General features: G+C 38.6%; 1 protein-coding gene across 1 annotated transcript; it reads right to left on the bottom strand.

Moving 5' to 3' along the window:
- Positions 1-921: 921 nt before the first annotated feature.
- Positions 922-13,717, bottom strand: ATP6V1E1 (ATPase H+ transporting V1 subunit E1). Its single transcript, XM_034403714.3, has 9 exons — positions 13,404-13,717; positions 9,122-9,187; positions 7,917-8,026; positions 7,016-7,082; positions 5,116-5,205; positions 4,594-4,662; positions 2,638-2,732; positions 2,045-2,132; positions 922-1,559 (listed from the first exon to the last, which is right to left on the bottom strand). The coding sequence occupies exons 1-9, from the start codon at positions 13,434-13,436 to the stop codon at positions 1,497-1,499; spliced, it is 681 nt and encodes a 226-aa protein (XP_034259605.2). The 5' UTR covers positions 13,437-13,717; the 3' UTR covers positions 922-1,496.
- Between the last annotated feature and the right edge of the window lie 3,349 nt (positions 13,718-17,066).

Genomic DNA, 17,066 nt, shown 5'->3' with positions numbered 1-17,066 from the left:
TAAGGTTTGGGAGGTAATTTTTGATATTTATTTTTAAAGTATAAAATATCAGAATGTATCAATAAGTTCAATACTATCAAACTTCTCTTCAACTTCAAAAGATTTCAAAAAGGCATACCAATGTTTCCTTGGTCTTATTACATTCATGATTAATCTTATTTTCTCATTTTCACTTAATAACTTGGAAAACACTGTACCAATATCTCAAAATAAGTCAGCTTATTTTCATCTGACTGGTTATCTATGAGTGATTGCATATCTTTCATCTTCTCTTTTTGGGAAGCATTCATTTTTCTAGTCCTCAAGGGGGTAATGATCTTACTCCTACTTTCAGTTCAATTTTGCTTCAGTGGACGTAGCTTGAAAACCGGTGGTAGTTATCTGAACAGCAACAGCTTCAATCTGTCCAAAAATTACAGCAAATTTTGAGAAATATCCCCAGTCTATTGATAGATGAACCTGCCCAATTCACCGAGATAATCCTGTTGTGGCTTTATTTAAGACTGATAAATTTAAACCCATTCCTATAGCTTACATTATGACCTGGTTTGCACAAGATATTTAACCTGGTCTTGTCTTCTTAGTGATTCTGGCAGAACACTCTCATCCTAATTTGAGTTAAAAGGATTACATTGTACTTAGAAAACAGGTGAGAGGTGGATATAAACTATCTAGTACTTCAGCATTTTGTAAATTATGATTATTCTTCAAAATTTCCAGAAAGCATCTAATTAGTCAACATTGATATTCAGAAATACATGTTTTCCTAACGTCAATGTGAAGTTTTTGATTCCACGAGGAACTAACTTCATATCAGGTTCCCCATATCTAACAAACTACAGCTGCCACGCATTTGTTTTCATAAACTGCATGTGATTGTAATGTCCGTCCCCAACAACAACAAAAAAATCAAACACAGGATTGCATGCTTTTCATTTTAATAAACTCCAGCACAATGAGAGTGCGTATACACACACACATATATATATATAGTTTCAATCACATATACAGAACAAAATTCTGGGACTAAAACCAAGTTAACTGGTTGACTTGCTTTTTTTCCCGGCCTGGGAAGCACCAGATTGGGGATGTTGTGGGGTTTGCAGTCATCGGCACGTGAAACGTAAGCTTTGGAAAGGAATAAAATAGATAAGCAGCACAGACTGGTGGTATGCTTTGAGGGGAAAGAACAATACTGGAGACTGACGACAGAGCTCCAAATTATTTCTCTCATTGGTCTGGTTCAAAAGAGTGCAAATGCCTTCATTTTTGGATGCCGCACCATTACTCTCTGGAAAAAGTTCTTCCTGCCTTTCTCTCAGACTAAGCACAGCAAGTATGCAAAAGTTAATAATTTAACTGAAAAAAACGTATTCAGGTAACACAATAGAGCATGTCGTACATTTTAGGGGAAGGGACATTGTTTTATTGGAAATGCTCCAGCATTTCCCCTCAGCACAACGGTGGAAGAGAATTCCACCAGCATTCCAAGGAATTTAGTCCATGAACTTCCTGTTACTGTTGGCACCAAAAAGTGCTGTCCGGATCTCTGGCATCATCTGTTGGGGGGGGGAAAAAAAGAAAAGTTCTGAGTATTCCTTGACGATCCAGCAAATTTCTAGAACACGCTTAACAGTCATTCAGTCAAAAGTATGCTAAAAGGCATGCACCTTAGAAAAAGATGGCAATAAGATCTTCTACTTCTAAATACTGAAGAATGCTTATGGTAGAAACCATAGCTGAGCCTCGCCTCGCATCTCACAGTCTTTCCAGAAATTGCTATATCGTGGGCAAAGAGCTTACATAAGAGAAAAGGTTGAAATCCAAGACTGAGGAGGGTTTCTAAATCAAGTAGCCCCCAGATAGCTTTTCTTGGTGTCAGGGCTGTTGTTAGATGGTAGTAGTGGACTTGTAGACCCCAGCACTCAAGTTGCCATGATGTCCCATAGCAAAACCATGACTGACCCAAGAATTGAATGAGTTGACTGCATAGAGTTAAATGGAAAACATTTCATCCATACAAGAGAAAAATTTCTAGGGCTACCTGCTGAGCAATGAGATCCAGGCGACTTTCCAGTGTATTAGATACCTTAATTCTATTGTCACTGTTATAAATTTCAACACCTCCGGCTCTAGAAGAGAAAAATACATGCTAATGAACATGCTGGCACATGAAATCACTCCCACTATTCTGTCATTCATTACAATGGTTAGAAGTCTGATGAGAGGGAGGGAGAGAGAAGAATAAGGCAGTTTATGAAGCTCCCTATCTCACAGTAGTGAATCTGGGAGGTACACCGAGAATTAAAACCAAAATAAGAGAAACTGGTGTATAAGTAAGACCACTAATCCAAAATAGGATGCCTAGGGTCTATCTATCCATAAAGACCACAACAGACAAATCTACCTATAGGGTTGGTTTAACCTCCTGACCTAAATGAAAGACCAAGGCCACTGGGTCTGCCCAATATACGCTATCAAGTACAGGACAGAGCAAATTCCCACTAAACTACATTTCGTACGAGAAAATCCCAAGTTCATTTACCTTACGCAAGCCCTATTTAAAACAATGACCATCACTATATTAAACAGTTTCAGCAAGTTATTTTTTTGTTTCTAGCTGTGTTTGTTTCTTACATGTCTTCTGGAAGAAAATTGTCCTGATCAACATGAACATCGACATCTTTTTTGGTGGCAGTTTTGTACATTGGAATAGTTTTCTGGACTGCATTCTGAAACGGGATTCATACATTTATACAAAAAATTATTTGATTCTATTCCAGTTCCTAATAGTATACAAACAATTTAATTTATCTAAAGCTCTACTACCGAGGTGGCGCAGTGGTTAGAATGCAGTACTGCAGCTACTTCAGCTGACTGCTAGTTCAGCAGATCAGCGGATCAAATCTCACTGGATCAAGGTTGACTCAGCCTTCCATCCTTCCGAGGTGGGTAAAATGAGGACTCAGATGGTTGGGGGCAATATGCTATTTAGTATACTGTCTTTGGTGTAAGCCGCCCAGAGTCCTCGGAGAGTGGACGGCATAGAAATATGATAATTAATAAATAAATAAATAAATAAATAAATAAATAAATAAATAATGTCAATTCAACACATACCCCACATGCTCCCAGCTCCAACAGTTAGAAACTAACTTTATTTATTCCTGCCAACAGGCAGAAGAGCTAGCTTGACGTCTCTTGGTATGGAAGTTCCAAAGTTTGACAGCAACTATTCATTGATCTCTCAAAAGGATTTGGATCAGAGGTGAAATGCTCCTGGTTCGAACCGGATCGCCCGATCCGGTAGCGATGGTGGTGGGTGGTTCGGAGAACCAGTAGCAAAAATCCCTGCCCCCCCGCTCAGCTGAGCCGCGTGATCATCAGAGGCTTTTTTTTTTTTTTACTTTTAAAAGCATTTTTTCTACTACCTCTTTGGCCAAAAAATGCTTTTAAAAGTTAAAAAAAAAAAAAAAAGCCTCTGATGATCACGCGGCTCAGCTGGGATCGTCAGGCTTTTAAAAGAAAAAAAAACTTATTTTCTTTTAAATGCCTCTGACGATCCAAGCTGAGTTGCCTGATCGGCAGAGGCCAAAAGCTCAGCTTGGATCGGCAGAGGCATTTAAAAGAAAACCCCCCTTTTTTTTTCTTTTAAATGCCTCTGACGATCCAAGCTGAGTTGTCTGATTGGCAGAGGCTTTAAAAAAGCCTCTGCCGATCAGGCAACTCAGCTGGGATCATCAGAGCCTTTTGAAAGCATTTTTTTATAACCTCTTCACCGAAGAGGTTGTAGAAAAAATGGTTTTAAAAGTAAAAAAAAAAAATTGGCCACGTCCACTCAGTCACATTACCCCCCCCAAGCCACGCCCTCAGAACTGGTAGTAACAAATTTTAGATTTCACCACTGATTGGGATGTAAGAATAATAAATACTTGTAGGTCAGCAAAAGAACATCTACTTTGTATCATTCCTTGCAGGCTTAGAATCACTTGTCAATATTTCCAGTAAAACAACACAGGCACATAACGATGAAGAAACATTTTTGAATGCCATTGCCAGGGAGAGAGAGAACTGATCTAACAGAGTAAGGTTATCCAATTCAGTTTTTAACACATGCTGTTTGCATTGCAGATAAAACACATTGTTGATAAGGCCCCAATGGGAGCTAATGTAGCACACACTACATCTACAGAGACCAAGAGAACCAGAACTGTGTACCTATTGGTGTGTTTTCATTTAGCAGAATAAGCAACAATTGGAGGATGGATACAATACAATATAAAGTGAGAGTAAACCCCATTCCTTGCTAGCACTGATGATGTTACCTAGTTGGGTAATGAAATATCTGCAAGAAAATAATCAAGCTCAGTGAGCATCAAGGACTTCACATGGGAACAATACAACTTGTGTTGCTGCTTTGATCAAGCCCTGGGCATCACTACAGGACTATCACCATTTACTTATTTTAACAAAAATTAGAAATAATAGGATATGGGATTCTGTGGTTTTTGTAATATAGCTATAAGGATTTTTTTTTTTTTTGGTCAAATTCTATTTCATTTCCGTTTTGTCTAATATACATAAAACCCTTACCTTTACTAAGGGAAGATCCTGTTTCTTGCAACGGATAGTCATTCTAGGCTCAAGTAATTGATACAATCCCTTTATAAAAGAGAACAGAATTTATGTCTTCATTGGAAAGCTCAATGTAGTTTAAAATATAAACACAATAAGCTACAAATTTTAGCTTAGCATTTTACAAATACGAACTATTAAAAAATACTGTAGTAAAGGCAGATATAACTAACATCCAGTATAACATCCAGTATAAGTTTCATCTAGTGATATTGACATATGTGCTGTGGTGACACAGTGGTTAGAATGCAGTACTGCAGGCTGCTTCTGCCGACTGCTGGCCGACTGCAGTTTGGCAGTTCTGAGTCTCAGTGGCTCGTGGTAGACTCAGCCATCCATTCTTCTGAGGTTGGTAAAATGAGGGCCCAAATTGTTGAAGGCAATATGCTAACTCTGTAAACCACTTAGAGAGGGCTATAAAGCACTGTGAAGTGGTATATAAGTCTAACTGCTATTGCTATATATCTAGGATCCCATTACCTGTAGTACTAAGCCATCCAGCAGGGTTTGGTACCTGCCTGTATCCTTCACTATTTTAGCCAGTCTCTGCTTGGCTTCGCTCAGCAAGTCCTATATTATGGGGAGGGAAAAAAAATCAAGTGAGAAAACTCTTATTCTCCTTCCAGCCTTAAGTGAGAAATTTAATTGCAATTGATACCTATGAATGCAACATCTCTCAGGGACCATGATACCAATAGAATTGAGGATGGAAGAAGCATGAACCTCATCACCAGGTTACTTATGTTACTTGTTACTTATTCGAGCATAAGAGCCGAGGTGGCTCAGCAGTTAGAGTGAAGTACTGCAAGCTACTTCAGCTGACTGCCAGCTGCAGTTCAGCAGATCGAATCTCACCGGCTCAAGGTTGACTCAGCCTTCCATCCTTCCAAGGTGGGTAAAATGAGGATCCAGATTGTTGGGGGCAATATGCTGACTCTGTAAACTGCTTAGAGAGGGCTATGAAGCGGTATATAAGTCTAAGTGCTATTGCTATTCACATGACTGTATATTGGACAGATCAGCTTTACAACCGGTCACAACATTCTCTGGTCACATGACTACGATTCTCTGTGGTGCAGTCCTCACCTAATGATCACAAAAGGGACTACCGGAACTGCCGTTGCTAAGCAGTGTGGCCACATGAAGTTTCGCCTAATAATTGTTTTGCTGAGGAACAGCAATTTTGGTTCCAATTAGGATTATTAAGTGAGGACTATTAGTATATTTGTGATGTCTCTTGAATTTACTGTATGTTATCCAGCAGACCGAATTTGCTTATCCTTTATGCCTCTGTTTCACAAACAAAATTCAATGGATGCCATTATTTAAATACCAGATATTGTATTTTTGCACATAGCTACTTCTCTAAGTAGTGGGTTTGTAATGCAAAGTAAGGGTTAGGGTTAGCTTAAAAAGTGAATGCCTCTAGTAGAGCATAATTTGGGATTATTTTGCGGTCTTAACCTTTTTCCTTCAACTTGTACATCTTAATATGTCCCCATACAATTAATTGGGTTGCACTCAAGAGTGCTGGTAATTACAATTACAAAGCTATGTCTTCACTTGAGTAATTAGAGGCGTTAAGCAATATTTTCTATAGGCAAAGAATTGTTTTGAGGGTAGAGCAATCAGGCATATAAAATCCTAACCTGAAGAAGTACAATTTAGGTAACAAGCATATAACCTCAGTAAGAACTAGAACATACCCTATACGAAGAGTTAATATTCCCAAACCTTAATTTTCCCTTTGTGCAACATCTAGTACTTATTCAGTGGAAACGTTTGTCACTATCTGGCTAATAATAGGCTGAAAAAGATACTATTAACTATTGCCCTTCTTCAGTGGTGAAATCCAAATTTTTTTACTACCGGTTCTGTGGGTGTGGCTCGGTGGGTGTGGTGTGGCTTGGTGGGCGTGGCAGGGGAAGGATATTGCAAAATCCCCATTTCCACCCCACTCCTGGGAGAAGGATATTGCAAAATCTCCATTCCCACCCCACTCCTGGGGGAAGGATATTGCAAAATCTCCATTCTCACCCCTCTCTGGTGCCAGCCAGAGGTGGTATTTGCCGGTTCTCCAAACTACTCAAAATTTCTACTACCGGTTCTACGAACTGCTCAAAATTTCCACTACCAGTTCTCCAGAACCTGTCAGAACCTGCTGGATTTCACCCCTGCCCTTCTTCAACAAACGAAATCAATGATGCAGAAATAATTTCACTATTCTATATTTCTGGCACATCTGCCCTCCGCAATAAGACATATATTACAAATATTTTCTTGAAAGATATATTAGAAGAACAAATGAAGGTAAAAATTGCAGTGTATTTTTCAGGCAAACAATGAAAAAAAATTCTTATAAAGAGATGGCCAGACTTACTGAAATCAGATCGTCTCTTGCTTTGAGAACCTTCAGTCTTGCCTGATTCATCAGGTTGGACATCTGACTGTAAGACAGATGGAAAAAATGAAACGGAGTACAAGAGGGGTCAAAGAGTGAAGCACCAGACACTAATTATGCATTCTCACAAGCACATGCCAGACTAACTCCCAAAATGCTCAAGTAGCAAAGCCGGTGTTTAGTAGGCCTCTTGTGAGTTCTATGTAGTGACCAGAAGTAGCCTTTCCTAAACCTTGCTGCCAGCCTTCCTTCTTTAGTCTATTTTTAAAAGCTCTCAATTCCCACTCAATCCCCAAAATGATGGTTCTACATTCTGGTTTTAATTAGCAGTGCGTACTGATGATGAAGAAACCTTGCAAACCTAAATTGTATCCTGAAATATTACTGTTTCTGCAGTGAAAAAAATCTCATAATTTTTTAATGTGGGAAAGACTCAAGTCTGTAAACTATTAACTTCAGCCCTAAAGTGTAAACAACAACATTCTGTTTATACACGTGATACCCAAATTGTCTCTTGAAAGCATTTACCTCAGTTATTTTCTACATCATTGGCTACATCAAAGCTGTCAAAATCCCAGCCTGCAGCGGATGTGTCACGCACTGGCCATGCCCACACTGTTTAGCGAGGGGGGAAAAGTCCTGATATATCACATGATGCTACTGTGACGATGGGAGTTTGACACCCCTGGGCTACATAGTTACTGATTTTAAAATATGTCTTAAGCAAATAAAAAAAAAAAATCATATAAACCAGTAAACATTGGAAATGGGCAGCAATAAATAAATCTTTGCATGCTTTCACTAATCAGTTTAAACTCATGGCTAGTTCTTTTATTTTTTTCCTAGTCTAAAATCAGCTTTGACATCTTCCATTACATACATTTTCTTTTGCTGTTCTATTTGTTTTTCTTTCTTTTCATAGTACTCCATGATCTTCAACCTTTGTGTCTGAACAAGTCGACCTTTCTCAATGTTGAATTCTTCTTCAGCCTACAAGGAAAGCAGACAGGTTCAAGCAAACCCCACAGATTTAGTCATATAATACATGTAATAACTGCAGCGAGGATAGTATCTGCGTAAAGATGGAAAGCAGAGAAAATCCCTACAGAGGGAGAAGTAATTAAGAAAATATTGGATTGTGCAGAAATGAATAGATTTACTTTGACAATTAAAGAGATGAATCGGAATATTATAAGATATGGGGGCAATTTTATCATTGGTTAGAGAAGAGATAATATATAGGGTAATGTAATGAAATGAGTGAAGAGAAGATAGATAAATGTATTAATAGAAAAGTAAGAAATGTAGGGGAAATGTTATAATAAATGTAATGAAAATATTAAGATATGATAAACATTGGAGGAGTAAGAAGACACAAAAAATGTACTCAGATGATGCACCGAATGAGTGATTATGTATTGTATGTTCGTTTGTCTATAAAATAAAAAACTTCAAAAAAATATTTAGTCATATGAAGTACCTAAAGCATTGACTAGAATTCTGAAAGAATGGAATAGTAATTAATATTCATTAACAATATACAGTGTGCTAGCAATCAAAATCAGTTCCAACAAACTAAACCCCAATAGGAATAATTTTACATATTATTATCATATATCCTAAAATAGATATAGAAGTCCATAACACCAAGTTTGTTTAGCTAATATAAAGTCACATTTTAATGCTTTTTAAAAAATGCTGGCTTCAAATTGTTATCATTAGTGATATAGAACAAGTTCTGTCTTCCAAAAAGACAAAGTAATCAATTAAACTGCAATTTCATGCATATTAGTTTGGAATAAATACTTGGTGAGGTTAATCTGTGTTAATAGATTAACAGAACAGATTAACAGAACAGAATAGATTAGGACAGAACAGAATGACAATTTTTAAAACAAATATCCTTCACTTATGTGAAATACAATATAATTGCTTTAAGTACATATTAGCTACTGGTAAATAAAATGATTTTTTTAAAAAATCATAACTTGGCAGGGCACAAATGAATTTTAGGTATTTGAAGAAACCAGGCAGGCCCTCTATGGGATTTTATACACAGGAAACATTGAAATGCTTTTCATTTACCTTAGCATCTATTTCTTCTGCCTTTTCATTGGCTTCTTGCTCAATGAAAGCCATCATGTGTTTAATCTGTAACAAAAATAATATTTTCCATGGAAACTAGCAGATATATTTTGTTGCTGAACATTACAGAATTTCCCAGTTCACAAGCGGTGTATTTTTTTAAAAAATAATAAGAAAAGATTTTCCAACACCAATTTGTTATTAACTGGATACCTTGTAGTTACAGATATTTATTGTTCACAGAAGCTTAAGAACTGAAACTGCATTCCAACTGATATTGCTTTACAGTTTTAGAGATAGGATTACTATTTCAGCTGGCAGATAATTTAATACTCTATAGGAAAAGGACAGGGGAAACCAAATTCATCCTGTAATGTAACCTTTCAACAACAGATTCATCAGTTTCCAGAGATGAGAAGCAGGGGTGGGTTTCAAAACCCATTGCTACCAGTTTGCTCATAGGTGCTCTTGGGCGCTCATGCGCGACGCTTCTGCGCAAGCGCAAAGCATCCAGGTGGGTGGGCGGAGCCTCCCGCCGCTATTGATTTGCCTGATCCGGGGCGAACCGGTAGCAACCCACCACTGATGAGAAGTTCTTAAGCAGGAAATACTTGCTGTAGTTACCAGCCTGCTTCCACTTGCAAGCAACAGGGCCCTAAAGATGAATGCGACTCACAATTAAAGACAGCCATTTTGGTCTAGTGTTTAAAGCCTCAAGCTGGAAAGCAGGAGACAATGAGTTCAAGTCCCATCTTAGCCATGAAAGCCAGCTGGGTGACCTTGGACCAGTAACTCTCTCAGCAGGACTCACCTCACAAGGAGGTTGTGGGGACAATAGGAGGAAGTTGTGTTGGATATGTTGAGTTACTTGTAAAAATAATTAAGGTGGGAAACAAAAATTACATACTGTGGCCTGCTACACGATCCTAGGTGACATTTACTATACACATAAAGATGGTGTAGCTGGTACATCATAGGCAGGCTTTTTTTTTTTTTTTGGAACAGAAAATATCTACCCTGTTGTAAATATTACAAGCAAATAATGATTACATTGCCTACTCAGGTATACTTAAATTCCCATTGATTTCAGTGCCAAGTTGGTATCCCTGTCCTGGATGATTTGTGGGTCACATGGGTACAAATTATTTCCATATATCACATTTTGCTTTCAAAGGACTAAATTATTTGATGGACAAATAGCCTGATCCATTTAGAACAGTGTTTCTCAACCTTGGAAGCTTGAAGATGGGTGGACTTCAACTCCCAGAATCCCCCAGCCAGCAGCGCTGGCTGGGGGATTCTGGGAGTTGAAGTCCACCCATCTTCAAGCTACCAAGGTTGAGAAACACTGATTTAGAATCTTCCATGTGCAGTTGAAAAAACCTCTCAGTGAGAGTAGAGCGACATCAACAATTCTAAGGAAGAAGACATTCATGGAAACCAAGTATGGCCAGTTTATGGACTGCAAGAGAACATTGCTTTACCAGTATCAGCTGGCTCACTGCAACAGTCAGTGAAATATTCCAACTCAAACCCAGCTCAGGCTGGTTTTACTCTAAAGGGCATTATTTACAGTCAACAAGATAAGCTTTAAAGGACAACCAAATCACACATACAGTATTGTATCATGTAAAATTCCACCACATTGCAGGGAAGTTACAAATTTTTAAAAAAAAAATAGTCTGCCAGTATGAATTAAAAAGCGATATTCTTGCAGATGTCCTCAACATTCTTCATTAAGCAAAAGCCATTATTTTTTTCAGTATGTTTTAATAATTAGCAGTTAACTTATGGCCTGAATTTTCAAGTTCATTCATATGAAGGGACAATTGCACCTAAAGACATATTCATATGTTAAACAATATTTTCCTTCCTACAGTACCCTCTTTTGTACTGTTTTCTATATGCCATTAAGTGACACATATGCAGTTGCAGTATTTAATTATCAATAGATGCATTAGTAATGATAAATACTGGTATCAAACAATGCTTCGGTGGGACCAATTAAAAACACAATGCCGGAATTTCACAAGATTGTTCTTCCCTCAACCGTTCAGTGGAGGCAGAACTTCCTGTTTTCTCATGAATGTGAACATTAATCATTAGCTTTTTCAGTTCTTCCTTTCCATGATATGAGGATCCTTCATTGCTCTCTTGCAGTTTAGGTCTCTCCTGGTAAATTGTTAGGACAAGATTTATTCCAGTTACTTCTAGTTTTATGTATTAATCAAATATTCTACACAGAAGTAATATAAATTATGCTCCATATAAAGTCACTGTTATTAAAACATCTTACAAGTGAACATCAAACCCATATATAACATTACAGGAATATTTATCAAATTTCTATACCATCCATCATATTTGCATGTCTCTGGATGGTTTACAAATATATAGCTGATGCTGAAACTTCTTAATCTCAAGTGGGTTATTGATGGTTCAAAATTGTCCCAAAACCCATGCCAATGAGGTGGAAGTGTCTATCACATTTATGTATAAACAACTGTACTGGTTGTCAGTTGCTTTCCAAGCCCAGTTCAAGGTGTCCATTTGGATGTACAAAACATTGCACAGTTTAGGTCCAAGTTAACTGCAAGATCAACTAACCCTTTACAGTTCAACTCCCTGTGCTATCAAGACAGCACATCTTTTGCAGATTCCACAACAAACGTATCTAATATCAATCAATCCTCATTTGATTTCCTTATGGGGGTTCTTTGTGAAATAGAATTCAAGCGTGTCCCTTCTAATTAAAGTATAATCCCTAACAGAAGCAATCTTTACCTTATCTATTTCTTATCTATTTCCAGATTTATATATAATCTAAGCCACTCAGGAATATCTCTATTTCCATCTCCCCTCATCTCAAAATTTCATTCTAACCTTCAACAAGATTTTCATAGCATATAGAACCCCATATTGACAATTCTGAATATAACACCAGATAATTTTTTAAAAAAAGTAATCAGGATTGAATTCAAATAGTTGTTGACATTCTATCTATTCTCCCAGCCTTGCCCAAAGGACATTCTTGGGAGGTCTTCTTCTAAAACAATCCTTCACTCTCCAAGGACATAAATTCAAGGTCAGATGTTGGACAGTATATACCCATTAGCATCACACTTCTATACTCACAATCATGACAATAAATGCAGTCACTTTTCATGTGTGTCAAAAACTTACCAGAATTAACAAGGTTATTTGAATTGAACTAGAGAAGCCATTGCTCAACTATATTAATTTGCAGAATTAACCAGCATGATATTGCACGACAGGCCCAGAAAAGTCTAGTGTCGCCCTATTTTCTTCTCAATCAACAGGTACCAGTTTTAAGAAAATAAATGTTGTGACAATGCCATTATAAAAAAAAAAAACATTTTACTTAAGAATCCCAACATGTGAAAAAAGAACTCTCTCAATTTTGTGCACGTTTGGGAATAAACTCTAAAATCACTTTTGAATCACATGTTGTACCCCTGTGCAAATATTAACCAAAATGACATGGCACATATAGTGCCATTAAACGCTGCACCTTTTTTTATGCAGAAGCCAATCCCAATGGATGAAACCCAAAAGAGACTTAAGAACTAACTTTGCTCATTTCCAAATGGAACCAAATACAATATATCTTGTCCTTTTGCAAAGCTTGCAACGGGGAAAAGGTCCCACAAAGTGTTTTTTTTTTTCCTTTTCTTTTCAAAAAGCAACTCAACTTTCTGGGCTTTTTTTTTTTCTTTGAAAACATTTCACTTCTCATCCAAGAAGCTCCTTAGTCCTGACTGAATGGTGGGGGAATAGGTGGCTTTATAATGTTCTTTGCAGTCCTCTGCTCCGTTATCATTGTGAAGGTCGATCCTTAGCTTGCAAGGAACACCCAAGAAGGTCCAATTGCCTTTGGAAAAGCACCTTCGGGACAACCATGACCTGGGTGACCGAGAATCTCTACGGACATTTGCAGAGGAAGATTTTCTCTTCAAATCACAGACAGATCTGGATACAGCCGGGCTCCCAAACGATGCCCTTTCCCGGTGGGGGATCCCTGTGCAGTAAACTGCGCTTGACTAACGGGCACCCTCGGCTGACTCTCCGCCCCTCTTTGCCTGCGATCCAGGCTGGAGGACCTCTCCAGCGTCCCGTCAGCCGAGACCAACCGGCTCGAAGCGGGTCGCCTTCCGGATGGGCTGATTTACAAGCCCATTCACGGTGGTTACGACCACCGCCCGCCTTGAGAAAGGCGCTCAAGGCTCCCCCCCCCCGGGACCGACCCCGCACTCCGCCGTACCTGCTTCTGAACATCGGCATCGCTCAGCGCCATGTTGAACGCGGGCTAGAGAAGCGAAGGCTCGAGGAAAGGAACAGAAGGAGAAGCGTCCGTTCGAACCGGGACTCCCGCAGGCTGAAAGGGATCGAAGGGCCCAATCAGATCCGGTTTAAGTCACTCTCAGGGGTTGCTGCAGCTGACATACTACGTCATCCCGACCCCGGCCCCTCATTTGCTCGCGTTCCACCAATGGGAAGGACTCGGTGACGTCATCCACCCGGAAGGGGCCGTCTTTCACTCAAGGGACTTCGGGATTTGTAATAAGGGAGAGCGCGCTTTAGGATAGGATAGGATAGGATAGGATTCTTTTATTGGCCAAGTGTGATTGGACGCACAAGAAATTTGGCTTCGGTGCATATGCTCTCGGTGTACACAAGGAGAATACAATACATTCATCAAGAATAAAAAGATGTAGCACTTAGTGATAGTCAAGGTTACTAATAAGCTATCAAATCGTACTAGGAAACAAATAAAAACATATAATTGAAAGATACAAGCGACATGGTTATATTAATAAGTGGGAAGAGATAGAGAATAGAATAGAATAGAATAGAATAGAATAGAATAGAAAAGAATAGAATAGAATAGAATAGAATAGAATAGAATAGAATAGAATTCTTTATTGGCGAAGTGTGATTGGACGCACAAGGAATTTGGCTTCGGTGGCATATGCTCTCGGTGTACACAAGGAGAATAAAATACATTCATCAAGAATAAAAAGATGCAGCACTTAGTGATAGTCAAGGTTACTAATAAGCTATCAAATCGTACTAGGAAACAAATAAAAACATATAATTGAAAGATACAAGCGACATGGTTATATTAATAAGTGGGAAGAGATAGATAATAGAATAGAATAGAATAGAATAGAATAGAATAGAATAGAATAGAATAGAATTCTTTATTGGCGAAGTGTGATTGGACGCACAAGGAATTTGGCTTCGGTGGCATATGCTCTCGGTGTACACAAGGAGAATAAAATACATTCATCAAGAATAAAAAGATGCAGCACTTAGTGATAGTCAAGTTTACTAATAATCTATCAAATCGTACTAGGAAACAAATAAAAACATATAATTGAAAGATACAAGCGACATGGTTATATTAATAAGTGGGAAGAGATAGAGAATAGAATAGAATAGAGTAGAGTAGAGTAGAATAGAATAGAACAGAACAGAATAGAATAGAATTCTTTATTGGCCAAGTGTGATTGGACACACAAGGAATTTGTCTTTGGTGTATATGCTCCCGGTGTACATAAGGAGAATAAAATACATTCATCAACAATAAAAAGATACAGCACTTAGTGATAGTCAAGGTTACTAATAAGCTCTCAAGGCCAGGGGGCCTAGAGATGGAGCTCTTGCTTCACAATCAGGAAGTTGTAAGTTCGATCCTAGGTAGAGGCAGATGTAGGGTCTCCTGCTTGGGCAGGGGGTTGGACTCCATGACCTGCAAGTGGTCCCTTCCAACTCTGTTAATCTGTTAATCAAATCGCACTAGGAAACAGAAAAAATATAAATTGAAAGATAGAAGCAACATGGTTATAATAATAAGCGGGAAGAGATATACACTGCTCAAAAAAATAAAGGGAACACAAGCAGAAGACATCTGAGATCTGAATGAATGAAATAGCCTTATTAAATACTTTGTTCGTTACATACAGTAGTTTTGTGTTCCCTTTAGTTGATTGAGCAGTGTATAAACTACTGTATGTAAAAGAACAAAGTATTTAATAAGGCTATTTCATTCATTCAGATCTCGGATGTCTTCTGCTTGTGTTCCCTTTATTTTTTTGAGCAGTATATATACAAGTAAGGAAGAGAAGAATAGTATTACAGTCTTAGTAAATTATTTGACAGTGTTCTGGGAATTAGTTGTTAAGCAGAGTGAGGACATTCGGGAAAAAAACTGTCCTTATGTCTAGTTGTTTTGGTGTGCAGTGCTCTATAGCGTCTTTTTGAGGGTAGAAGTTGAAACAATTTACGTCCAGGATGTGAGGGGTCTGTAGATATTTTCACAGCCCTTTTTTTGACTCGTGCAGTATACAGGTCCTTTCCGGCTCATGTCAGATAACCCATCTACATTAAGGAAAGCGATGGAAGGCTGTCCAAAAGTTCCTCGCTCCCCTCCTTTATTAATTTTTTTAAAGATTGAATCTGGATACAGTTAACGCAAGTTGATTGGCAAAACTGTTGTTCATTACCGAGTTTCCAAGATCTCCCCAAGTTACATAATTAAGGGGGGGGGGAAATAAATAGGGAAATTGTAAAGGCTGTGTTAATTCTATTCTATTCTATTCTATTCTATTCTATTCTATTCTATTCTATTCTATTCTATTCTATTCTATTCTATTCTATTCTATTCAGGAATTGATTCTTCTAAAAACTTTTTAAAATCTAAAATCTATTAAAATTAGCCCCTTGTGAGATATGTAGATTTGTTAGTACCAGTAGGAGGAAAACCATCTGTTGCTTTTTAATGTCTGAATAATAGAAAGGCAGTTGCAGGTCACACAACAGGAATACTGTGAAAGTTTGAACCTTTATCCGGAGTCAGTCATGGCCCAGATGGGTTGAAATACACTGAATTGCTCCAAGCCCTGGTTGTCTTTTGTCAATAAGCAGACAAAGCTTCAACCCTCAGTTCCTGTGAATGGGGAGGTGGAGCACTTAAGCTGCACATTTACCGGTAGATTGCTGTCATGAGTGGCTTTCCGGTATTGGCTGGCGCCAGAGGTGGGTTTCAGCAAGTTCTGACCAATTGTGGAGAAACTGGTAGCGGAAATTTTGAGTAGTTCGGAGAACCGGTAGTAAAAATTCTGACTGTCCCTGTCCCCATTTATTCTCTGCCTCCCAAATCCCAGCTGATCGGGAGGAAATGGGGATTTTGCAGTAACCTTCCCTCGGATTGGGGAGGGAACGGAGATTTTACAGTATCCTTCCCCTAGAGTGGGGTGGGAATGGAGATTTTACAGTATCCTTCCCCTGGAGTGGGGTGGGAATGGAGATTTTACAGTATCCTTCCCCTGGAGTGGGGTGGAAATGGAGATTTTATAGTATCCTTCCCCTGCCATGCCCATGCCAAGCCATGCCCACCAAACCATGCCACGCCCACCAAGCCACACCCACAGAACTGGTAGTAAAAAAAATTGAAACCACCAATGTCTGGCGCACCACTTACAACCCATTTTGAACCACGAGGCTCCTGGGCTGGATTGCTAGTATGCTTAGAGTGGGGCAATCTTTGGGGATGGCCAGGAAACTGCAGATTTCCCAAACTGTGGAGCGTTGAAGAGACAATGACATCTAGGAGACCGTAGGCCAGAAGTTAACCTGGGGACTCAGAGGTCTTGTTTCTGTAGCTTTGAGTAGCCTTTCTATTCCAAATACTTGAAAAACTTACCAGTGTTTCTCAAATTTGGCAACTTTAAGATATATAGATTTCAACCATGGTGGTTGGAGAATTCTGGGATTTGAAGCCCAAACATCTTAATGTTGTCAAGTTTAAGGAACACTAGTTTACAACAATTGTGCCTCTAACTAGGAGTATCATGGTGTGTGTGTGTGTGTGTGTATTAATTGCATATCTTCTCTTTTAGCTTCTATACTGCGTTTGCATCTT

The sequence above is a fragment of the Pantherophis guttatus genome, chromosome 7 (assembly GCF_059756535.1).
Source record: "Pantherophis guttatus breed Tessera chromosome 7, ASM5975653v1, whole genome shotgun sequence".
NCBI classification, from domain to species: Eukaryota; Metazoa; Chordata; class Lepidosauria; order Squamata; family Colubridae; genus Pantherophis; species Pantherophis guttatus.
Note: the sequence above shows the minus strand (reverse complement) of the source record. Positions and strands in the feature narration are given on the sequence as shown.